The 25,518-nt window shown below is 45.6% G+C and overlaps 2 protein-coding genes across 2 annotated transcripts in view; one reads left to right on the top strand and one right to left on the bottom strand.

Moving 5' to 3' along the window:
• Tusp (WD40 superfamily protein Tusp) overlaps window positions 1-25,518 on the top strand; it is a 177,216-nt gene that overhangs the window by 22,642 nt on the left and 129,056 nt on the right. The gene's annotated exons all lie outside the window — the stretch shown is intronic.
• On the bottom strand, window positions 14,858-23,329 carry LOC142817165 (uncharacterized). Its single transcript, XM_075894228.1, has 8 exons — window positions 23,150-23,329; window positions 21,796-21,998; window positions 20,371-20,706; window positions 18,639-18,833; window positions 18,133-18,262; window positions 17,693-18,085; window positions 16,503-16,856; window positions 14,858-15,313 (listed from the first exon to the last, which is right to left on the bottom strand). Exons 1-8 carry the CDS (start codon window positions 23,327-23,329, stop codon window positions 15,083-15,085), a joined length of 2,022 nt encoding a protein of 673 aa, XP_075750343.1. The 3' UTR covers window positions 14,858-15,082.

Below are 25,518 nucleotides of genomic sequence, written 5' to 3'. Positions count from 1 at the left end.
ACTTTAAGGTGAAAACGTTAGATGCTTCATAAAGAACAAACACCGTCTCCCCGAGGATGACCATGTGGTGAAGTGGAGCAGCGCGGTTGTGCAGCATGAGCAGTCGGTGTTTTTCAATGAGTGATGCCAGAAGTGATGCCGAAAATCGCCACGGGATGACTCCACCGAATGACGTCATCACTGCGCGACAAAGTGTCACAAAACGTCGTTATGGCGACATATAACGTGCCATGACTTGGTGATGTCATCCCATGACGTCGTATTTTGGGTCAAAGTGCGCAGAACACGTAGGCTGTGCAAAACACCAGTACAGGTGCACAAAGCTTGCAATGCCTCCAATCCTGGAGGCAATGCAAGAACGGCGTTAGCTGCTGGAAGCTTTCAAAGGGGACGGAGGAGCATCAATATGTTGTCTGAGAAGGTAGAGAAGAAAGGGATTTCCGCCTTTGAGTCGTCTTAGGAGAAGACAAGACGGACCCTGTGTGTTTTTTTCTTCTTCTTTACTAGGAGCAGAAATTAGGTATATTTTTGTTTAAGTATGCTGTACTGCACTGTAATTGCCCGTTCTCACAGAGTTGCAGGTGTTTAAAAAGGTTCAGCATTGGGTGCAGAAAAACTAAATATAAAACGAGGCCTCAAAACAAAACAAACAGAAAAAACCTACACTTATCTACGAAGTGAATGCTCATAATGGAGCGAAGCTAGGTTCTAAGGTACATAATGTTCACATTGAAGTCGCCGACTGGCATAAAGGACGGACGGATAGACGGACGAATTGGATTGTCTATTTTAAAACCATTTGTGCGCTCTGTAGCTGGTGTTGCACGCATGTTTCGCACCTGCGCTTTGACTGTGCATGGCGCAGGATTGAAGCCGGTGAGGCCTTAAGGAACTTCGCTTCTGAAAAAAAAAAATGTCGAAAAATTGGCTCTACGGGAGGTCCATTATCCTAGCGAACACACACACTACAGACTACACACAATGATGCAGAATCCTGTGTCGTTTTGTGCGTTCTGTAGTGTATGCTCGCTATAGTATTATGGGGGTTCCATTACTCACGTCCGTGTGGCATCTCTTATAGACACCACGGAGCTGCTAGGCTTGTTCTTAACTTTACACCTTTTCACCAACACTGTTCCTTATTGCTCCGACACAAGACGACTGAGATGAAGCCGCAAACAAAGTGAAGTCATACTTGGAGCTTGAAGCATCACACCATTTGCGCGTTCTGACATATCTCGGTAAATTTTTTCTCGCCTTGCTATACTCGCCTGGTTTTTCTATAACTTGGTGCGCGGAGGTGGTCTTTCTTTCCAGGGGCGTCTGTTATTATTGTTCACAATGTTCTAAAGTGTCGAATGCTCGGTGCAAGCGGCGGAAGATTTCTTCTCCGAGCGTCGGTCGCTCGGAAACGGTGGGTTCAGGCGCACGCTTTTCTTGCGACGCGCGCGTAGAATTGCTTTAATGTGCCATAGAGAATAGCAATTGCAGTTGCTTTATTCTACGGCAGATTCTACGCTTCGAAAGCGAAGAAACAATAGAAGACGAAGAAAGAGATGACAACGGGAGGCTTTAACTTCTAAGCTTCATTTCTCTGCCTCTCAACACACCCCCGAGGCTCGAAACTTCAGCTTTAAATAAGACATTGCTGCATCACGCAGGAAGGAGTGTCTCACTACGTAAGCTGTGAGCTTTTTCCGTTTTTTTTTTTTGGCTGGAAAACGGGACCATAATAAAGAGAGGTTGCACGTTGCGTTTATTCATTCGGGTTTCGTTTCTTTTGTTTCTTGTGTCTTCGCGGCTCAGGGGGCCCACAAAAAGCGCTGGCCAACCTAACCTTCTCTTTCTTTCTTTCTTTCTTTCTTTCTTTCTTTCTTTCTTTCTTTCTTTCTTTCTTTCTTTCTTTCTTTCTTTCTTTCTTTCTTTCTTTCTTTCTTTCTTTCTTTCTTTCTTTCTTTCTTTCTGTCTTTCTTTCTTACGTGCTAAAGTGAGCTGCTTTTTAACGCGGACGTCGCCTGTTCGCCTCATATTTAGCCGTTAATAATGATGGAAATACGTGAGGAGATTTAAAGGAACCGGGATGTGTAAGCCGTGAGGATAAAAAAAATTATCTTAATATTTCGGATGATCTGTCCACACTAGAACCATGCATCATACGCAGTTCACTCGTTCAGAGGAATTAACACGGAACTCACGTTCATCTGCAATTTGCTTCCAAGTTATCATGCTGAATTTGTTCATTTGTTTTTTATTTCTCAGTGGTAGAATGAGTGCAACTTCGCTTCTGTGTGTGTTTGCAAAGCGTCAGAGTCTACGAACATATTTTATGTCATTTGCGATCTCTTCACATTCGGCCACACGACACATAAAGAGACCTACGTTTAAAGCTTCGTCGGCTTCTCTGTTCTTATTCGATAAGCAGTGTGACATAAAAATCTTAACTGGACTTGAATTTGCGAGACGCTTTTTTTTTTGCGTAAATGCTTTCAGTTCTGGTGGGATTGAAGTTATGGTATCGCATTGGCTTGTTGTCACTATTGTGAGTGGCAGCTTCCCCAATTGTGGTCGATAAGGAGGCACCTTAGTGAGTGAGAAACTCTTAGCGTCTAAGATCCTACAAGAACATTAGCCAAGAACATTAGCCTGAAATTTCGCTGAGCCTCGGAAAGTCTCATTAGATCAAGCCTCGCCCGTTTTAGGTCTGCTTATTTAAACGCAACGAGCACATTGACAAAATCAACAACAGCGCAGGCATTCTTCTGCGCTTCAAATTGTATATATGATCTATATACCCCGCAAATATAATTTCAAGTATGCTTTCTTAATTTATTACTACTATATGCATGCATAGTCAATCGATCGGCTCTTACCAAGTTTACTCGGTACGAGTCCCTCTTACTGTTGTTACTTTTCGGCCGTCCTCTGCAAATGCTGGAACTTCATAGGCATTTTTACAATTCTGTTAATGAACTCGATACTTGAACGCAAGATATGCATTAAGTATGAGAAATAAAAAATGAGACCTTACAGCGGCATGCCTAAACTGCTGCAAAAGAACAACAAATGCATCCATGCGGACTTGCGCATGTGGACGGCTCCTCTATTTTTCAGGGCTATACACTGGCATCTGCGGATCGTTGGGCCTGGTTAAGGGTTGTCAGCTAGCTTTCTAAAAAAAGAAAGAATAAAAAATAATCATTGCGACCAATAGTGGCTCTTCATAGCATACGTAATGCACTCGGAATCGTTTTTTTGTTTTGTTTTTTTCATTTGCGTTTGACATGCTGATTGGTGCAACCGACTCTCGATCGTCGGCCATTCCGTATCGCGTGACGCAGCCTTTCGCGGAGCAAGGGTCGAAAAGAGAGCCCGCTCGATGTTGGCCTCGTATATACAGGGTGTCCAGACCCAGTGCGCGCACGTCGTGGACAATGAACCGTGGCACGTATCCACGAGCTGGCCCTCGGGGGGCCGTCGATTCCTCCTGTGAGGGGCATTTGGAAAAGCGATGCCAAGTTCCGGAACGCCCGCAGTGAACCGTGCGCCGGTTGTAACGACGATCCTATAGATTAGGAATCGCAGCTCGAATCAGTTGCAGGGAAAAGATGTAAAAAAAAAATGAAGCGACAGCAAAGAAAGTCGATGAGGAGTTGGGGCCGTTGAGCAGGAAACGCAACGCGTTTATCTGGGCATGACAGTGAAAAAAAATGGTAGCTCAGCTAGAGAAAATTCTCGCACACGTTATAGCCGTTCATTATTGCTCCAACTGATTACGCCGACATAATGTTCGCTGCTACTATTGCCTAGCCGGAGCGATTCGTAAGGACGTGCGCTGTGATTCAAAGTGGTTTGTGCGCTGTATGAAATACCGATTGGTGGGAAGTGCTTTGACGATAATGCTTCGAATCGCATAATTACGGGTGCTGGCCGATGCTGGCGCCTGTAGTGCTTTGTGCGCAACGAAGTACTTAGTCGGTTCATCGCAGAACTATTCTCTGGAAAACGCGTTTCCTCTTAAATTGAGCAACACATTTGAAACGCACTACAAAAAAAAAATAGATAAAACGTTGAAATTCGATTCAATATAGTATGATACTGTAATATGTTTGTTCATCATACACGGGCGGAGGCTCATGGGGTTAATTTGCTGCTTACAGCAAGACACCCTTCTTGTTCTGCACGTTTAGTGACAGTGGCTGCGTGCTCGTAAGCGCGAGGGCAAGGGTTGGACTGCCGAATGCGGTCGCCGCTTTTTGATGAGGTCGAAATGCAATATGATTTTTGTATGAGCTTAGATTTATGTGCAGGTTAAGGAGATCAAGGTGGACCGAGTTAATCTGGATTCCACTAATATGGTGTACTTCATAATCTTGTTATTGTTCTGGAACGTAAAACACCCAAGGGTTGATTATGTTGCGCTCTGCTTACCTTGGGGAACTTGCAGACTAATACCAAACCAGCCACATGCACGCTTTGTGCTTCTCTTTTTTGTCAAGTTTTCTTTTTAATTCTAAGAAAGAAACGGCTGGGCGAAACTTCGGTGGTGTTTCCTGATTTTTTTTAACGATTCACGGTACCGCCGAGGGCACTAAAAATTTAAGCGCGTGACTCAGGCCGTGCATTAACCACGGCACCGACCAAGCTGCGAGATGATCGCGTTAACCTCAAGTGTCGGTAGCCTGCAGCGACGCTGAAGTGATTTTTTGAAGGGCTTTAACAACGAAATTGGTTTCTTGCGAGCTTAACGCACGACTAGGAGTAACGAGACATCTCGTGGTTACGAGAACGAGGACGTGACGAACTATCAGAGCGCCTGGAGCCATTCTGATGGAATAAAATATGACTCGGGCGTTACCTCTGCCCTCCGAGAACCATCTCCTCAATGTACGATGAAATGAAGGCGCGATCTGCCTTGTGACTTCACACATTATCTTAAACGGAGAAAACCTGTCTTACTCTATTCTTTTGCAGTCACGCTCAACGCTGCGCGACCTTGCACGTTGATTAAAGAGCTTGCACGTATTCAAAATAAGCTTGAAATTTCTCGCTTGTCGGCCTGCCTATATAAAAATAACCTCTTCGAAAATTCTCAGCCAATGTTTATAAGCGGTATAAAACAGTTTGAATTTAAGATAGAAAGCTTAAACGAATTTTCTGGCATTCGCGGCTTTAAGTGGTCATATCTTCTTCCAAAATATATTTGCTCCCATAGACAATGTTATCGAAATGATAGCGTTCGTCAATACCGTCCGGCATTTCGGAAACGAATGATAGAACATGATTTAATTAACGAACCCTTAACAATCACTCATCACTCGCTTTAAGATCACCCGGTAAGAAGGAAGCATCGCTAGTAAGGTCGAACGTCTCGCATGGTTCATTCTGATAGGATCTACGACTGCTTAAGACGATCACTGTAAATTGCGCCTTGGTCCTCCGTGGAAGCTCGCAGACTGGCGCAATCGAAATGAGTGTTCGAAAAAAAGTAAAGGGCACCAAAACTGATTTTCTAAAATTCGGGGGGAGGGGGCCAAGGAGTCTCTCTGACTACCGATCACAAACAAATTGCAGGACTCTAGGGAAACTTGCAGGCTCGTTAAGCATTCATCGAAGACGACCAGAAGGCGAAAGCTAATTTTTTTTCTTCTTAGTTTATGTATTGGTCCTTTCCTGCTTGCCTGTGATAGCTTTCTGCAGCTAACGTAGTTTTGCATGACCTCCGTGATCGGCTCGCTTTTCACAACGTGACGAAGTCGGGTGACGACATTGTTTCGTGACGTCACGATGAATCAAACATTTGCAATCTATGACGTCATGGTGACGTCACACCATGCAGTGATTACGTGATGGCAATCTTTTAGATCACTCGTATTCACACCGACGCTCCGGAATGTCGACGGTCAACATTCGCCTTTGATGATGAGTAACCTGAGGCTTTATCCTTAGCAAATAAAGAGAGTAAAACAGACCGTGACATAGAGATTTACTGCGACAAGCTCGAATAAGGGGGTGTATACGCTCTATCGCGGGCCATTATCTTGCAGTGGGGAGAATCGTACGTCTTGGCTAGCCTTTGAGTTTCGTCGGAACAATTCTGTTGTTGTTACTGGGCACACAAAGGTTACTGCAATCGTTGCACAGCCTCCGTTTTCGAAAAGGGCGCGGATTTCAGACACAGCGAAGTAACAACTGAGACGCTTATTCGCGTTTATCTGTACCTGTGAGTACGTTATACGTACTTTGTGCGTGAGAAACGTGGGGCAACGTTTCGTTCTGCTTGCCATTCTGCGCGTAATCTTCCAATTTGTTGCTGTCGCGTTCATTGCTTCGCTTTTGCAGGAAAGCTGTGACTTTTTTCGTTTATCAATATTTACTTCTCTCTCTGTCCCTTTTAATCCCTCCTTACCCCATGCCCTCTTGAGCTACTGCTCAGGTGTCACACTTAACTGCGATAGTTGTGGGTCTCACTTTTATCTTCTTTTACACTCCTCCTCCATTCGGTGGATCTCGCCGCCACTGAATCAGATTCGGCGCCCTTTCGGCGGCCAGAACGCTCAGTGTGAACGAGGCATACGAGAGTTTTCAACGGCCTCGATGAAGGCCGCCCTCCGAGCTGGAGTGTATTCCAGCTTACGCTGAAACTATGCTGCTTGTTCCGTGCATACATAACGTTTATTAAACCGTGAAAGCTAACATGGTGGCAAAGTTTTCTTTTTTTTACATAGGAAACGTTCAAGCGAGCTGTCGGAGAATGTAACGCAGCCAAACTAGAACTCTAGCCCAAACTCTCATATATTTGAGACGGCACACATTGTTAGCCAGGTTATGCTAGCGATCAATCTTTCTCTGTCGCCAATGTGGTGGCAGTGTTCCCTCCCCGAGGATACAATTAGTGCAATTACAATGACAGTGACGCTTTAATTGCACGAGACTGACGACAGGCCGTTCATGCGATTAAGCTTGATTGACAGCTGTACTGTACGTAGCTGCAGTTGTACATAGGCTTTGAACTGGCGTTGATATTTCCTCAAGCAAAGCGAGCTAATAGGCTTGCCGGAAGCCGTCAGGAAGTACAATGCTCTCCGAAGGCACACGAGGCGATCCTCCAATAACAAGTCCACGCGTCTCAGTGGAATGCATAGTTTTCTAACCAGTCAAGTTGACGTTATAATATGATTTTTAGTCAGCGCAGCAAACGAGCATTGCAGATATAACTTGGTTAGGTATTGGTTCAAAAGCTGTGTACACTCGGACAGCTTATGGTTGGTTCTTGTCTAATGGTTGACAAAGTTAGTCGTATGTCGACGTAGATGTTTACTTCATGGAAAGGTGTGCACAATGTCAATTCAAATAGCCCGCGAGTTGGTCCTTTTCACGTCTTATGGCTTCCGCGACAAATGTAGCGTGTATTACAAGTTTTTTTCTCTTCAAATCTAGCTTCCTTGACACATAAACATACAAGCCCGTGAGTGCGACAGCGTAGGACTCCCACAAAGTTGGCGTCGTAAACCACGCTAGCAGCCTTTACAATGCTGTTTCCAAAAATATCTTCACTAAGCAAGGACTGCCGAATATTTGTAGCGGCGAGTGTTTTGTAGTAGCTAGGCAGATTTAAAATTTCCTAATGAATTGAACGGGAACTATGGATTTAGTTACCCGTGATACGTCTAAATTGTTGCGAAGTTTACAAGTCAAACGATACAAAAGATCTTCACAAAAAGTTAATAATGAAAGAAACACCACGTGGACACTGATTCATGTCGAAGTTTCAACGCAACAGTATATATACAAGGATTAACTCAATGAGATGACATTAATGTGTGTCGGATTCTACAGTGCACAGTACAACAACGTTGAACCTGTGGGACACGTTCTGATGCGAAGAGTTGACGCTAAACAATGAAGCAAATCGTCGTTATATTCTCTACACACACGTCGCAAAGGAAAAATCACTCCATCGCTGGCCATCGCGGGATCTTAGGTCATAAAAAAATCTCGCACAGAGCCCAACTACACTTCAATGATTTCTTCGAGCTGACCAGCTCACGAAAAGCAACAGTTCATTCTCACCGAATAGGGACAAGCCAAAGTACAAAATAGGCTGCAGGTATTGAGAGATGTATGTATACAAATCCATCTTACAGCGTCTCTTCAAACCGTTCTCGGTTCACTTGTTCTGTCAAACGAAGCATCCGCCGCACATCGAGTCTTGGCGCATCACCCAGAAAGCCTCGTTGGGACGCCGCACATATCACTCTCCAGGCAACCGTGTAACGAGGAAGTCCATCTCCAATCCTCACTTTTTTCCCATCTCTGCCGCGAACCAGCCACCATTCCGAGCCCACTTAGATCGCAAGACACCGAAATGCTCTCTCCGAGTCGCGTTTATGCTGGACTCTTTCTGTATAGGTATTTTTTATAATTGCTTTCTTTCGCTTCGGAGACGCGGATGCGTTCGCGCACGCCAAACTCTGAAGGCGGCAATGACAACTGCATTGTGCTCGCCTCCTTACAGCCTTTCCCGCTGTCGCAGTTGGGGGCCCTTCACACCCGGCCTTGTTATACGCGCTGACGGAAAGGAAGTCCGGGATATCTCCATTCCGACGAGGCGCCCAGTTTTAAAGGAAGGAAGGCGCCCGTTGCAAGGAGGCGGTCGGCGTCGGATGAGAGGCTTAAAAGGCAAATAAAAACACCCGATGACAAAGAGTGACAGTATAAGAGGAAGATTGAAGCCGGCAACGACTGTCGAGTGTGCGCTTCTGGTGGTGTCACTCCTTTTTTGGAGGAACGTGGGACAAGGCGGAAATTGAAGTGAAAGACCAAACTATTGAAATCTTGGTAAAAGAAAAAAAAAAGTCGCAAATACTTAGTGCACAATGAGGCATCACAGCTGCCTTAGTACACATTTAAGAGCCTTTCGAGATTGAAATGAAAGACCGAAACACAACTGTCTTTATTCTTTTTTCATTGCACGAAACCAAGCATTTGGGCGATTGTGCCGACGTTGGCATTGGAATTCAGCAGCAGCGCATTGAACGTGGCTTCTTCAGAGGCGTCTCTGAAGATTGTTGCCGATTCCTTTCTGATATTAATTATTTACAAACACACTCTCCAGTTGTTTGCTTTCGTTGTCTCAGTATTTCTCCACAGTTTCTCCTCGTGAAAGAACGTCATGTCCGGAAGTGAAAACGAAACCCTCACTATGCGCTACCAGAACGATTCGGTTGGCTGGACATTGAGAATAACATTGAGAATAAATTAGAAGAGCGAGAAAGAATGAGTGTTATTTCATGAAACATTATAGCTTTGATAGAGACCCCTGCTTTTGTTTTTAACGTTGTTTGGATTAACTTGGCTGTCGGAGAAATAGTTACACCTAGGTGTAAATACCATGACTAGACGACTACTTTAACTAGCATGCAACTGTCATTACTAGGTACAGCTTTAGTGGATAGGTTCAACTGTTTAAATCGGAAGATTAGCTAGCCTCGCCGCGGTGTTCTAGCGGCTAAGGTACTCGGCTGCTGACTCGCAGGTCGTGGGATCGAATCCCGGCTGCGGTGGCTGCATCTCCGATGGAGGCGGAAATGTTGTAGGCCCGTGTGCTCAGATTTGAGTGTACGTTAAAGAACCCCAGGTGGTAGAAATTTCCGGAGCCCTCCACTACGGCGTCTATCATAATCATATGGCGGTTTTGGGACGTTAAACCCCACACATCGATCGGAGGATTAGCTATCAGTTACTAGATTATCACCTTAACTGCGAGCCATTCAACTATAGGCTGACAAAGTGTTTATTGCTTGCGGAATACTAAGCGCTTAGAAGGAACCGTAATAGCTTAAAAATACGCATAGAATAAAATCTCTAAAAACACTTGTCTACAGCTGTCTCGTTATTTGCAGTATTGAATGTGTTTTCTACGCCGGCACGCCGTACAACTCATGAAGGCATCAGCTTTGTGAATTCCACACGTCATGCGAAAGGGTATGCTTCGTTTAACAAATGATAAATGAGATTCGGATATCTGCGCGGCAGCACAAAAAAAAAAGATGAATTGAGGGTCTTAGTTGTTATACTTCTTGCTCCTCCAGAAACCTAAAAACGATTGCAGAAAGATTAGGAAGGAACAAATGCTTAAGAAGGGTTGAACCTACAATGCGCTGTGTTTTGCGACCCCTTTTTTGATCGAGCAAGAAAAAAATCGTTCCGGCTGATTCAATCAAATAAACACAACGGCTGGCGAATCTATTCGAAAGCGATGAAATAAGTCCTAAATTGAACTGATGGAAAATAACAAGGCTGACTCCTGGAATAAAAAGGTTTTCCATTAAACGTCTTTACAAGAAGTTTCTTCTCGTTTGCTGCGTAATGTTCCTTTTTCTCGGTGAAGCAGAGCAGCTGGCTCCTGGAGCGGCTCAGAGTGCATCTTTGGTGCATTTACTCGCCGGCCATAAAGGGGAAAGCTTGCGCACATTTCGGGACGATGCTCTCGTTTGAGAATCGCTGGGCTGTTATTAATCATCTAGCGATGCGCGACGACTTGAAAAAGGGGGCTCAGGGAGGCTTCAGTGGTCGTTGCAACAAGCACGTGGCCAAATGGTGTTTAATGTTCCGCGAGAAATAAACAACGCTCCAGCCTACTTTCAAGGTCGAGACGCAAGCGTAATAAATCAAATTTTCAAAAGACGCCAAAGGCGGTGAACAAAGGCGAGCCAGCAATAGTGGCCTAGATTTGGGTTCGCGGTGAACTTTGGCTGCGCAGATTAATGGAAGCAAGGAAATAAGGAAGGAAAGCAGGAGGAAAAGCGGAATACAGTTTTATAATAGTACATTAGGGGGAAATCTGGTGCTAGTTTTTACGAAAACTGCAACGCCGAGCGCTTTACCACTCATGGTAATTATGGGTAGCGCATGGATTCGCCTATATGCTTCGCTCTTTCGGGTACGTGTTGGCTTGCAGCCGTTTCGACGCAAGATGAAGTTCGGCAAAATGAAGTTCGGCAAATCCTTAAATATTTCATAATGAAATAATTGGAAGCGCAAAACAAACAAGTGCAGTCTATATCACTGTTATGTTGTGAAATCTCGTTTCTGGACGACACCTGATCATGGTGGAACCTTCTCCCCAGTTTTTTACCTTTCTCAACTTTCTGGTCTGCGCTTGTTTGTCTCTTCTCTTGTGTCCCGTTGATTTGCGCTTCCAATTATTTCATTATGAATTTGTACCAACTAGCCCGCCTGTTAACCCTTCTGCCTTAAATATTTAATGCCGCCTGTGTATGCGTACTTTCTTGAGAAATGTGTCACACAGAAGTGACATTTGCGTCCAAGTAACCGCTGTACTTCAATATGTAATGTCTTGAATAAAATATCAGAGACCAAGGCAACCAACATTGAAACACAGCAAAGGTTGAATGCGCACACTTAGGCTTGACCACCAGCGTTTTGAAACAAAATCCACAGGCTGGATAAGGAAAACAAATGTTAGTGGTATCAATTGGTTTCGTCGTGATTGTGCATCGAAGATGACAAAGGGCTGCCTAAAGGAGAATACCGAGCGAGAAACCAAATAATTACCCTTATATCAAGTTCAAATACGCAGCTCTCTTGAATCAGTAACACGTAGAACTAAAACTACGGGGTTTCAATTTACATTGCTCAGTGCCGAATGATGATGTGTGGGTTCAGACGGGGCTAAAAATACAGTGTCCGTAAGTTTTCAGGGTTACTCAGGTGGATGCGCTCGGACCATCAGCAAGTAAAGTATTCCGTTATCTCGTTTATTTTTGAAGGAATTTTTTTTGTACGGTCGTTCTGTTTTAGCTTCTCAGTGAGGGGCCATGACGCACAATGCAGGGTCCATCTCATTGTCTAGAAGAACGCAGCTGTGCATATTCTCAGCGCCAGTTCGCGATGAATCTCGGCCACGTTCAGACGAGAGACACGGTATTCGCACCCGAAGTGCTGGTTCATATTGCGCAAGAATATTCGCATTTACTTTTTACTCGCAGTTTTCATTTGGAAGTTGCTTATCTCCACTGCAGATTATCGCAGAATATGGAAGTGCGGTCTTCGCAATAGCGGCAAAGTTCACGCATGTGTGCCGCACAAATTGACTAATAATAAACATGAAAAATGTGGACGGGGAAGTTGTTACTCAAGAATAATCGGGATGTTTGTTGAGCTTTATTCGACACATGGCATTTGCGAAACAATGGTTATTTGCTGGCTTCCACCACGCAGTGAGCAACACCTTTTTTTTTTACTTCACCACTGAACATTCGTTATTTACCACGAATTACCGTAACTCAGCAATAACTAACCCACAACCATCCTGACCCGAGCATCGTATAAGTCTGCGAACGAAAGGAAAGTAAAGTAAGTCGTAACAACATGGTAGTGAAGGCGAAAAAAACGAACGTTAAGAAAAATGGGGTTAAGATGACGCGGCCCCATAACCTAATTGCTCTCGTTTCTTATAATCTATTTTGGAAGCCTAAACCACACAACACGCCTTTCTGTTCGTCCACTTTACCATACTTTCGCCATATCATCTCCGTTTTCATATTCCCTGCGCCAACGGCGCGCACACGTGCTCATAAAGAACGTCTCGACGGGATCCCCTTTCTACGCCAGGCCGTCTCTCTCTCAGCGTTCCTAATATCCTTCTGGACCCCCCTCCAATTGAGGTCGCTGCATTTGCGGAGCGAGCGAAACGCACCCACAAATCCTCCTTTTCTCTTTCCCCTCTCTATTTTCTCTCGATCTCCCTAATCCACTTCCGCTCCGCCCGTTCGCGCGGCTGCGCCGTTACATTACGATGTATCGCGCCCCCCGCGCACATCGAGTTATGTTATAGAAGCAACGGCGATGGCTGTCTGCAGCGGGCGTCTGTGTGTGCGTGGAGCATTGAGGACGATTCAGCCGCGCTACATACAGGAGGTGGTGAAACTGTACAGAGGGGGGAGGCGTGTTTCAGGCCTAGTGGCCCACTTCCTCTTCGTCTTGACCCTTTCCTTGGCGTTGCCGCATCGTTTGGCCCGGCCCCTTCTGCCCCCCCCCCCCACCCCTAGAGAGTTCAGAGAAAGGGGGCGGGAGGGGGCCAGTGTGTGGGCGATCGATAGACTGCAGGCCTAGACGCGTTGCCAGTTGCTCCGTCGCGTCTGTTTGCGCCGAGATAGAGGCGCGCTGGGCTCTTAACGGCGCCGACGCTAGTGCCGACGAAGACTGACGCTTCTAGCGGGGGAACCACTTCTTCGGCGAGCCTATAGTAGCGTGCGTGTGCGTATGTACGAGTGTGCGTGCGTACTGGCGCAAATCAAGGCGCGGCCTTACGCACCCGGCGACTCGCCGCTCCAAACACCGCACTCCGATAAACAAGCCGCTTCCGCGGATTGGGAGTTGTTTGGTCGCGTTTCAGCAGGTCTGGTGGTGTTCTCGCTATGTGTGAGCACGGCTTAGCCCTGTGCATTTGTTAATTACACGTGTGAGTGGTCGCATTTACGCGCGCGCACACACAAACATTCATACACGTCTGCCAAGTGCGCACACACATACGCACAAACGCGCTTACAGAGATAGACGAGCTCATGCACACGATTGCGAAAGCACACACGTACGCAGGCACATGAACGCACATGTTCTCGAACATGTCACGTTTTTCTTATGGAGACTTGAACATGCCGCACTAGGCGAGGTGCCGTTATGATTAGTTTGCAAGCTTGTTATTTCGTGCTCATTGTGGGAGATTGGTGAATACGATACAGCGACCACAATGCTGGTAACGATATCAGGTGTCGCAGTGTTCAACCGGGAACCTGCAAAGGTCATGGTGAAGTGAGGTCTATTATTTACTTTTTTGCGAGAACACTCATAAGAAATGTCAACAAGACGGGTAGCAAATGTTGACGACTTAAACTTTAAGACATTCGTTCACATGTTCTACAAGATTATCGATACGCACCTGCTTCAAATCACAGAACAAAAGCATGACACAGTTGGCATCATTTATTTCTCTTCAAGAAACTTTCGTTTACCGCCTATCAACTTTAACGGGGCGTCCGTTTACTAAGTACTCGATAATCACAAGTTTTGTTCTCCATTTCGTTGTTAGTTCAGATGAACATGATTGCCTGTGCACAGCTATGTTATCCCTTGAAAAACAGTTAGCGGGTACATTTGGTCGTTTACTTTAACCACAAATGTCTGAGTCACGAAGTAATCTACTTTGGTTTGGAAAAAGAAAAAAAAAAGGATGTAAGGAGTCTTCCCGACATCTGTTTCCCGCTCACGGCATCCCACAGCTGTTTTATTTCGGTGAATTCAAAGCCGTAAGTGCTAACTCCTCCGGATGTGCATAAATGTTGAGTCAACTGTGCCGCCCTTAACAACGCGTTTTTATAAGCACGCCATTAGTTTTCTCCATTAAATTGTAAAGAAGAAAACGTATCTGAGGTGGATACGATGCGGGGGAGGCACTGCTTACGGGCCTTTCCGATGGGCCGTATAACATATAACGACTTGTAACACACACTTGCTTGTGCAGGCATGCGCCTCTGAGACCTACGGTGCAGCGCAAGTGCCGGTGAAATGGAGGGCGTGTTGTTGTTGAGTATGCATAGGCGTGCATAGGATTCCTCTTCGAGGGAGAGAGCGAAGGGCTAAGGTTTGTCGCAGCACCCCCTCCCACTTTCCATAATGTCAATGCATGGGGCTGACTTTGCATTCCCCTCTTCCCATTATGTCAATGTATCAAGTTGGCTTAGGCCCCCGTCCCTTCTCAGATAACTAGAGGGACTGCTCCCACCCTACATCCCCTCCTTGCTCATGCATGTGTATATATTTACCCGCCACGACTATCCAAGAACTGCCTGATTTGGTTCGTTTTAAGGGTCTCCAGATCGTAAAGTTGTGTTCGAGCTGTATTTTTTATTGCAATCGACGTTGTGCGCATGGACTTGTTCTCACTGACAGAAATCAAAATATATTACGTAAACGTTCGTTAGTGCGCAATGTTGCCTGACTTATAGACAATCAATGACTTATAGAAAAATCAACGAGGAAAATTCGCAGCATCTAGGGGTCACAGTAAGTCCCACCATGACCAAGGCTCGGCATTGTCGTTGTACGCCTTGCACCTGCACATCTTCCGCGCTGTGTGCTGCGATGAAACGCACTTAGCCTGACTGTCGAACTCGTCCAGCCTGTCCAGGTCTTCGATGTGCAAGTCCCAGTTACTTGTTTCGTTGGAGATCCAACCGTGTACGTCGAAGTAGGCGCTAGGTTCGGTGCTGATTGTGACACTGAATCGGACCTGAAAAAAAAAAAAAGACAAGAAGCTCAGAGCTCATAAAGAAACGCCACCACCTGGCGAATCCAAAGTGAATTCCTTTTCCCAACTGGCTAATGTTCGCTATGAGGCGCTGAAATAACGCAATAAATTGTAGAATGAATACAACTATTCTAATAGAGTTCTTCGCTAAATGTTTCGCCCTGCCGCTGTTGTCTGATGTCTAAGGCACTAGGCTGCTGACCCGCCGGTCGCGGCATCAAATTCCGGCTTCTGCGGCTCCATTTTCGATGGAGGTGAAAATGCTGTAGGCCCGTGTGCTCAAATTTGGGTGCACGTTAAATAACCACAGGTAGTAAAATTTTCCGGAGCCCTCCGCTACAGCTTCTCTCATAATCACATAGTGGTTTTGGGACGTTAAACCTCACATATCAATCAATCAATCAATCAATCAATCAATCAATCAATCAATCAATCAATCAATCAATCAATCAATCAATCAATCAATCAATCAATCAATCAATCTCTAGATGTTTCGCTAATTACATCACATCCTCTAATCAAAATTTGTGGCCCTTTCTTTATGAACGTTAATGTGTACCTTAAGATTACCGCGTAGGTATATTATTCAATGATAGCTGCTTCATTGTGCCAAAGCGAAAGCCTTAGGTGCGTCTATAAACGCGAACATTGGCTGTCGGCGTCTCACGGCGCCGGCGCGAGTGATAAAAAAAATAATCACGTGATGGCGTCATCAGAACGCTATCATGGCATCATGACTCACCCGAATACGCGATTTTACTGTAATATGACATCATCTCTCACGTCAACACGCCGTCATTATGATGTCACGTCACACGATGGTGTCATCGCGTGACAACATTGCTTCTTCAAAGGTGGGCCAATCACGGAGTCAATGAAAAACCAGATGAAGTGCAGAAAGCTTGCAACGCCCCTGATCTTGAAGGCAGTGCAGATCCGCGTTAGGTGCAGAAAGTTATCAAAGTGAGGCAGGAGGGGATCAGTACGTCAAATGGGAAGAAAATGAAGATGACTTTTACCTTCGAGTAGTCTTCGGCGAACGCGTAAGGCACCCTATAAGTTTTGTGAAGGAATACACAATCAGCCTAAGCTAACCCACAAACTATCGGTTTAGGGTTTAACCCACAAAACTATTTTGGTTTAGGGTTTAGTTAACCATAACTACGTTTACCTCCTCATGGCCCTGGGTTCCATTAACCTTCGTCAGCTTGACCTCCTCGACTTCGTCAATGTGCCATTCGACGCATTTGTCCGGAAACGCCGAGCGCACCACGCCGTTTATATGAGCCATGATCGCGTTGGCCAGTCGGCGCACGTGTTCCGGATCGGCTGGTAAACGGCGCGAGTCTGCGCAGGCGCAGAAGTCCGGTGGTACCGACGCGTTGGCGCACGTCCTCTCGGGTGAGATGCCTCGGAAGAGGCTGATGCCGCTGTCGGTGACGACAGGTTCGAAGCGCGGTAGCTCAGCGAGCGTCAGCAGGGTGGCGTGCACGTCGTAGGAGGTGATCAGGCGCCGCTGGTTTACCTGGATACAGTTCCGATGAATATTGATATTAAAGAACGCCTCACCATAGCGAGTTCAAGGATGAGGGTGTGGTTCTTTTCTGACCTTCACTGTACAGGCGATATGTCCTACTCGCCACTTATTTCATGGAATCGCGAGTATTGAGCTTTGAGAGGAATGCGGGGATGGGGGGATATAGTTTCAGTTTCAGTTTATTTTAGGACATAGTTACATGACATGAAATATGTCCACGAGGCAAGGCAAAAGGAGACTCGTATTTCTCCTGACGAGGCCTTCACTCCGGACTTACACGTCGGACAGCCAGGAGCAAAATCAGAGAAAATAAGTACAATGCTCATTGCACAACTTATATAAACAAAAAAACGAACAGTAAAAAAACACATTCGGACAAAAATTATACAAAGTTTACATTGTTCAGGTTTAACAGTTTTATAAAGTTACATAAATATACAAAATTACATATTTTCGTGTTGAAAGCAATATAATTTTAATTTCAAGGAGGCAGGCAAACGAGACATACTTGAGTTCTGATTAGCCAATTCGATTAGGGATGGGTATGCATTCAGCAATGAAATAATGTGATAATATATAGTTTTAATACCATAATTAGTTCTTGGTCTTGATCCCGTCAATGAAATAGTGCGAAGGTCATATGCCACTTGTCTATTTAGATATTTGCTTGAGAACATGGTGCGATCACGTTTAAAATACACTGATTCCGATAAATAAGAAGAAGATTGCTTCGTCCTAGTCGTCTTGGGTGAATGCCTAAGGGATCCCGCTAGTTTTTTTCTGTTACTCCCACTAGACATAAAAAAGAGTGAACTCTGTTTGACCTGTAGGTGTACCGCGGCCTCCGGGTGCTTCCCGAGGAAGTCTTCCGGCAGCGCGAGGAAGAACGAGGGCGTCAAGTCCTCTATGCGCCCCATCTCGGTGCGTCGAGCGCTGCCGAAGCGCAGGCCGTGGTCGCTGATCACGAGTAACGCGGTACGTCGTAGCACGCCGCTCGACGACAGGTTTCTCAGCAGCGACTCGACTGGCGCATCTACCACGCCTGCGCCGTTGAAGTCGCCGTGCAAGAAGTCGGTCAGCCACACGTAGGCGAACAGCAGCTGGTCGTCGAAAGAGAACAGATCTTGGATGTACCTGCAGAAGGACGGTGTATTCATACGAGATCTACTGAAACGCAGTGATTTTTCGTCAGTCGCGATATTCGATCTCCGACAGTCCTAAAGAGCCCCCAAACCCGTGAAAACACGTAGAACGAATGTGTTACTATTGTCAAAGCTCTTATGAAATCACCATAGTCGGGTGTGAGGTCATAATGGCTGTAGGACGAGAAGTCATTGCGAGAAACCGCTCTTTCGTCTTTAGATTTGGACAGGGACCTCTCAATCCGTGAGCACCTCAAGAGTAAAATGGGCGAAAGTGGTTAAGCTCTAGTGTTTATAACTCGCTCTCTCACTCACTCATTCACTCACTCACTCACTCATTCACTCACTCACTCATTCACTCACTCACTCACTCACCCATTCACTCACTCATTCACTCACTCACTCATTCACTCACTCACTCGTTCACTCATTCACTCATTCACTCATTCACTCACTCACTCACTCACTCACTCACTCACTCACTCACTCACTCACTCATTCATTCATTCACTCATTCACTCATTCACTCATTCACTCATTCACTCACTCATTCACTCATTCACTCACTCATTCACTCACTCACTCATTCACTCACTCACTCACTCACTCACCCTTTGTGTTAGCGTACCTCAGAACGGAGCACGTAGGGCTGTCGAATTCCCGCATTATGGCCCTAGGGTAGTAGTCCGCGGGCGCCTTCTTGAACCCGAAACGCTGTGCGCCGTACGTGAACAGGCCGTAGTCTGCATATTCCTCCAGGAACAGCGTGTGGTATCCTCTCTTCCTGTACACGGACATCAGGTGTGGTAGGGCATCGTAATGCCTGTCGGAATCGGCACCAGATTTGACAGATCAAAAGAATTGGCCATGTCTCCAAAGCGGGGTGCGCACTTTGGACTGAAACGCTGCATATGTATATAACTGTAACTTCGCTGCACTTAGCACGCGAAGTTATTCTATCGAAAAGGTCCTTACATTGGAGAGAAAGTAAGGTTGCATATACCCTACAATATTGGTGGGGGAGCGACCACTCCTGGTCCCTAAAAGGTAGTGCATCACATCAGTAATGCAAAGGTTGTTGATTACATGTCCACCGGGGGTCAAATATACATTGTCTACTTATTTGTAGACGCCCCGCCGCGGTGGTCTAGTGGCTAAGGTACTCGGCTACTGACCCGCAGGTCGCGGGTTCGAATCCCGGCTGCGGCGGCTGCATTTCCGATGGAGGCGGAAATTTTGTAGGCCCGTGTGCTCAGATTTGGGTGCACGTTAAAGAACCCCAGGTGGTCTAAATTTTCGGAGCCCTCCACTACGGTGTCTCTCATAATTATATGGTGGTTTTGGGACGTTAAACCCTACATATCAATTAATCAATACTTATTTGTAGACTTTCACGTCCTTTTACTTCACAGATGGGGCAGTTAAATACTACTCGTAGCGTTCTTTAGCTTCTCGTATCTTCATTGAGTGTTGGTGACGTATGTTTTAGCCGTATAATACAGTAACTCTCGACTTCACGTTGCGCGAGCGCCTCTTAAGATCGGTGAAATTGGCGATTGTACTCAAAAGTGTGGTAGTTAGCGGGAACATATCGTGGCGCACGCATCTGCGTAACCAAGATGCCGCGCACGATGCATTTTTTTCAGTCACGTTTTTCTTCACAATGTGCGTTAGCGTTATCGATAAAAAGGGGAAAAAAAAGCACTGACACCTAGCGTGCAACAGCTTCAATACGGGGCGGCGCTAACATGGGGTGAAAGTCCTGTAGTTATGAGCCCTTCCCTATAGCTCTAGTATGCCTCGCTGACTTCATTTTTGCGCAGTGATTTTAATATGGTACACACCCAAAAAACAAAAGGGAAAAAGTTCCCTGGGCTCGTTTTCTGTATTACACGTAACTTATGAAGCCGTGAGGCAAGTGAGCCGAGGAAAGCATACTAGAGTACATAGGCGATAAGCTTTGTCAGGAGCAAAGAATCTTATGGCTAGGCTAGAAGCCGAGTGGAAGCCCGAGAAAAGGCAGCTTTGCAGCTGCTGTGTCAGGTGTCACCGGATCACAAGGGGCGAAGGCGAGCTTCGGGCTGGGCGGAGCCTACGTGCCGTGGTGTCACTACAAGCGCCTCAGTATGTCAACGTCGTCTACTACCTCTGTTTAAAAACATGGAAGAGGTCTACACTACACGATGTATGGCTGTGCTATGCTAGAAGCTGCTTGGCACATACCCGCCGAGTTGTCCGCCTATGACACCAGCCTCACTGCAAGCTTAAACCCCTTCGCTGTTGAATAATGTCGCCATTAAAACAAACAAACAAACAAACAAACAAACAAACAAACAAACAAACAAACAAAGGTGTCGTACATTTTTGCAAACATTCTGTCGACGGCTTTGCTCGGGAGGCCGGTAAGAAGTGGAAGCTGGCTATGTACCGAGGCCGTGCCGAGCTTGTTGTAGCCGACGAACTCGAACGCGTTCATCTCGCCCATCAGGAACCGCCTGGTGAGCGGCATGTGCCGGATCGTGGCAAGTCGCGACACGGAGTCGATGCCCAGCACGAGAACGTTCAGCCTCTTGCGGCGATCACGCTTGTCGAGCACGCTTCTCTTCTTCCGAGCAAGGAGCGCGTGGCGCCGGTATATCGTTCCAACGTCGGCTCGGTCGCACCGCAACGAAATGTACTCGCCTCTTCTCAAAGGCCTGTCGTCAATTGAACAACACAGGCTGACGGCAACAACACTGAAAGTACATCGTGGCGTACTTTTTTGTTAACGCAACTCATGTGGGGAAGAAGTGAAGGAGGTCGTTTTAGAAAATACCAACAGCAAATGCTCGTTTCGATGGTGCGGCTGGGGCCGGGCCTGAATTAGGATAGTGAACACAGTGTACTCACATTCTTGATAAAGACCACACCCCGACCCAAACGTAGAGATTAAAACCTGGTGTTGTTGCTGTGTTCCAAGAGAATCTACTTTAGTTCTGTTATGACGTTGGGGGAACTAAACGCCTTATATATATTTACACTAGATCACTTTCTTTAAGCCCCGCCGCGGTGCTCTAGTGGCTAAGGTACTCGGCTGCTGACCCGCAGGTCGCGGGATCGAATCCCGGCTGTGGCGGTTGCCTTTCTGATGGAGGCGGAGATGCTTTAGGCCCGTGTGCTCAGATTTGGGTGCAGGTTAAACAACCGCAAGTGGTCGAAATTCGCGGAGCCCTCCACTACGGCGTCTATCATAATCATAAGGTGGTTTTAGGACGTTAAACCCCACATATCATCGTCATCACTTTATATATTTGTTTATTTATTTATTTACAAATACTGCAGGCCCTGTTCGGGCCCAAGCAGGAGTGGGTAACAAATGTCAGTACAAAACAGAATATAAAAATATAAGAAAATACAATACTAGGTACGAAAATAAGGAAATTGTCAACATCAGGGAAATATATATATATATATATATATATATATATATATATATATATATATATATATATATATATATATATATATATATATATATATAAGGGAAGAAGTGTATACTTAAGGGCTCGTTTTTCCGTGTTTTGGCACAATATTATTCACATCTAACAGACAATACTGCCAAGGAATGTATAGGGGAAGTTATTAGACCGAATTGTAATGTAACTGTGAAGAAAGAAAAGTGGGTGAAAAGATAACTTGCCGTGGGCAGGAACCGAACCTGTGACCTTCCAATGACGTGTTCAATGCTCTACCACTGAGCTCTCTTTTCAACTGAAATATAGAACCGAATGCAACAATAGCCTTACCTTCCGAACTCCACTTTGCTCCACCGTCCTTCTACAGCCGTCTTGTCCGGAAACGGGGAGCTCATGTTTCTGAGTATCTCCGCATAGAAGCAGGCGATGTCCTGCGGCGTCGCGTTGTACCGGCTTGCGAGCACACGGTCGTTCAGCACTGGCGTCAAGCGATCCTCGAAGGTCACCAGGTCACCGGTATCGTCGCACAGGACCTAGAAGTAGGCATAGTTCATTTGTCACTTTGTCCTTAATGGGGAGACGAATTGCCAGGACTGGAGCAAGGAGCCTCTTTCCAGCATCTTGAAATGGGACATGGTCCTGGTTATATTTGGCGAGGAAGCTTTAATGCGAAATCCTTAGGCGGCTTGTGAAACTCGACAATTTTACCGTCTGTGTATGGTGGCTTTGGCACCAGCGCAAGGGATGCATGAAAATTCAACCACATGACACAACCACATGACGTAACCATGACGTATTACCGAAATTTGTGACATGTTACCATGGCCATAGTTATTCAATCATACCAATTGCAAAACAGCGTTACAAAGCCCGGACACGCAGTTGGTCCAATTTTTTGGGGAATTAGCTGACTGTCACGCCACCTGGCAACAGCAACACAAATCACAAATAATACGTTTAATAGTGACTGCTGATGAACAGGAGGCGCGTCAATCTGCTCGCTCCTAAAGCCCTTTGCTCACTCCCGACACCGGGGCCAATGACGTGTCCGCATTTCGATACATGGAGTCTGTGGGGAGTTTCGCAACGCATGATTATTGATTCTGACTATGACATCAAATCACCTGGTGTCATTTGATGACTTCATCACGCGACATCATCGCTTGGTCATAGGTGTGCCGTTAATGGAGCCATTGCTAAACCATGTTCAGTGCAGAAAGCTTTCAGGTGGAGGGAGGGGGTCAATACACTGAAGAGAACGATTTTCGACTACAAGTCGTGCCAGGCGTATGAATACGGGAACCTGGGACTTTTTTTATTAAGAAAAGTAATACAAGTACATTATTCGCCATGGTAGTCTAGTGGCTAAGACACTTGGCTGATGACCCCCGGTTAGGGGATCAAACCCCGGTCGTGGCGGCTCTATTTCGACGTAGATGAAAATGCCTGAGGCCCATGTGCTTAGATCTAGGTGCACGTTAAAGATCCCCTGGTGGTCGAAATTCACGGAGTCTTACCCTACAGAGTTATCATAATCATATGGTGGTTTTGGGACGTTAAACTGTATGAATTAATGAGCAACCTGCGAGGAAATATGTAATTGAGAAACATAACATCGACGTATTGAAGTTACGTATTGGTATCAATTATACAATTTGAAACAGAACGTTGATGTCACATTCACCTTTCCCGCCGACGATTTGTTCTGGTAGTAGGCGCGAACCGTCCAGTGGAAAGGATCGTAGTCTGGTAGTTTGCATCCGGGCGTGTCCAGCACGAAACCCTTGTGGAAGAAGAGTCGAGTCTTGCTGAGGCGCCTCAGAACATAGAGCTCCAGCTTCACGCTCAGCAAAATGATAAGCATGGTGAAAACGGTGTAGCCAACTTTCCGCGATCCGGTACAGCGTTTGCATAATCGCGTTATGGTTTGGGGCATACTTCTTTTCCCGGACGTGGCAGAAAATCTTCTTCTTCTTCTTCTGCTTCACTTCCTCATCTCATGGCTCTTACCCAGTGCAGGGGATTGGCCGAGTGTTAGGTGATTTTTTTTTATTTCTTCGCAATAGTACTCGTATATTCTAGGGATAAGTTACACAACGAATAATGACTGAATAATAATTCATATGTTTGAAAGAATGATTGAATTTAGCTCTATATTCTTTCAGTCTGATTGATTAATTCCTATATGGCGTAGTAAACATCCCTTTGACTGTAGCCCAGAGTAGAAATCTGACTAGAGCTAGCCTTACTCCTCTTCGTCTTCATGTTCTTCTTGTTCGCCTACTATCCGGCGCACATCTGCTGTGGGGGATTGGCAATGAATTGAGTAGTTTTATGAAATTGTGTATAGTTTTAGATTAACGAGTATAATAAAATAGAATAACGAATATAATGAAAAGATTACAAATTACCTACGGAATGGTGCTTGATCTCGTGTATATATCTTATGGCTCACACCTAACACATGAATTGGCCGAGTAGTATAGGTGAATTTATAACGCGATAGCGTTAAAGAGCTTGTTTCGCAGAAATTCCGGCCTCGGGGTTGGTGTCGGTGTTGGCGTCGTTGGTTGTGAGCAAAAAATCATCATCTTGTATGTTACTCTAAAATTGAGAAAGATGCAAAGAAAACAAGTAATAAAAAAAATCTCAATCCGAGTGAGGATCAAAACCGGGTCGTTTGCGGCATTCTACTACACAGCCACGCGCATTTTTGTGAATGAAGTGAAAATAATCTCCTCAGCTTGGAAAAGCAGTGCAAGCAACTAATGCTTTAAAAGTACACGCGTACTGTATACATTCTTCAAAGGACGACTTGAAATATTGCAGTAACATTGCGTGGTAAAAGCGTACATTGCCATGGGATGTCAGAACGTGTGATTATCATAATGACTTCATGATTTCAAGCTGGTCACCCACTACAAAAGGCCCACACATTACTGCACCGACGGGCGCATAGCAGGTTCGAAAAGATTCCATGCACTGAGTGTTTGAAGTACGCACAAGAAACAGAATGTCACCATCGCGTTCAACTTTTAAAGGCGAAGCTTGAGTGTCCCCCAAATGTTTCTTGCATTAACTTGAGTTTATTACTCGTATAGTAGGTGTAAAATGGTAGGTGTAACCTTAGGAGACAACAGGAGAGCAGAGTGCATTAGGGAACAAACGGAGGTTAAGGATATCATAGTTGAAATCAAGAAGGGGAAATGGACATGAGCCGGGCATGTAGCGCGTAGACAGGATAACCGCTGGTCATTATGGGTAACTAACTGGATTCCCAGAAAAGGCAAGCGGGTTAGGGGGATACAAAAGGTTAGGTGGGCAGATGAGATTAGGAAGTTTGCTGGTATAAATTGGCAGCAACAAGCACAGGATCGAGTTAACTGGCGGAACATGAGAGAGGCCTTTGTCCTGCAGTGGACGTTGCCAAGCTGATGATGATGATGTTGATGATGACTCGTATTAGCTATTAATAATCATATAAGCTAATAATTTAAGCTAAGAATTGAAGATAACAATATTAAGTTGAACATGGAGGCTGTCGAAAGCTATGCGAGTTAAAAAAAAAAAAAAACTTGCAGTGCCTCAGATCTCGGAGGCAATGAAAAACGACGTCAGGTGGGGCTCGCTTTGAAAGGGCTTGGGTTCAGAATCGATGCAATAAACTCAGATGAAAAAGGAGAAGAAGGAAGAAAATGGCTTCGGCGTTCAAGCCGTCTAATGCGAATTCAAAAGAGACCGCATGAATCCCTCCATTTCTTAAAAAAAAATTAGGGTGACAACGCTTTCGTAGCGATTGATAAAACAGAAAGATGGATAATGCTGTCGTAATACTGAAAATTGCTGCACTCAGTTTTCGTCCCGAAATCGTTCTATTTTTGGCCGTGCGTACGTCTCTAGACGAGACCTTTTTTTTGCGTGTGCTCCGCGAATGCTGGGTCTTCGTGGAAACTAATGACTCCGATAGCCGTCCATTACAAGAGTTTCACTGGAGGACGCTGATGACTTGAAGCTCTTTTCTACGTCTTCTCTTTTTACACTATTTTATAGCGA

Source organism: Rhipicephalus microplus, chromosome 5, assembly GCF_043290135.1.
Source record: "Rhipicephalus microplus isolate Deutch F79 chromosome 5, USDA_Rmic, whole genome shotgun sequence".
Lineage (NCBI taxonomy): Eukaryota > Metazoa > Arthropoda > Arachnida > Ixodida > Ixodidae > Rhipicephalus > Rhipicephalus microplus.
The sequence above is the reverse complement of the archived record's forward strand: the minus strand, read 5'-3'. Positions and strand labels throughout refer to the sequence as shown.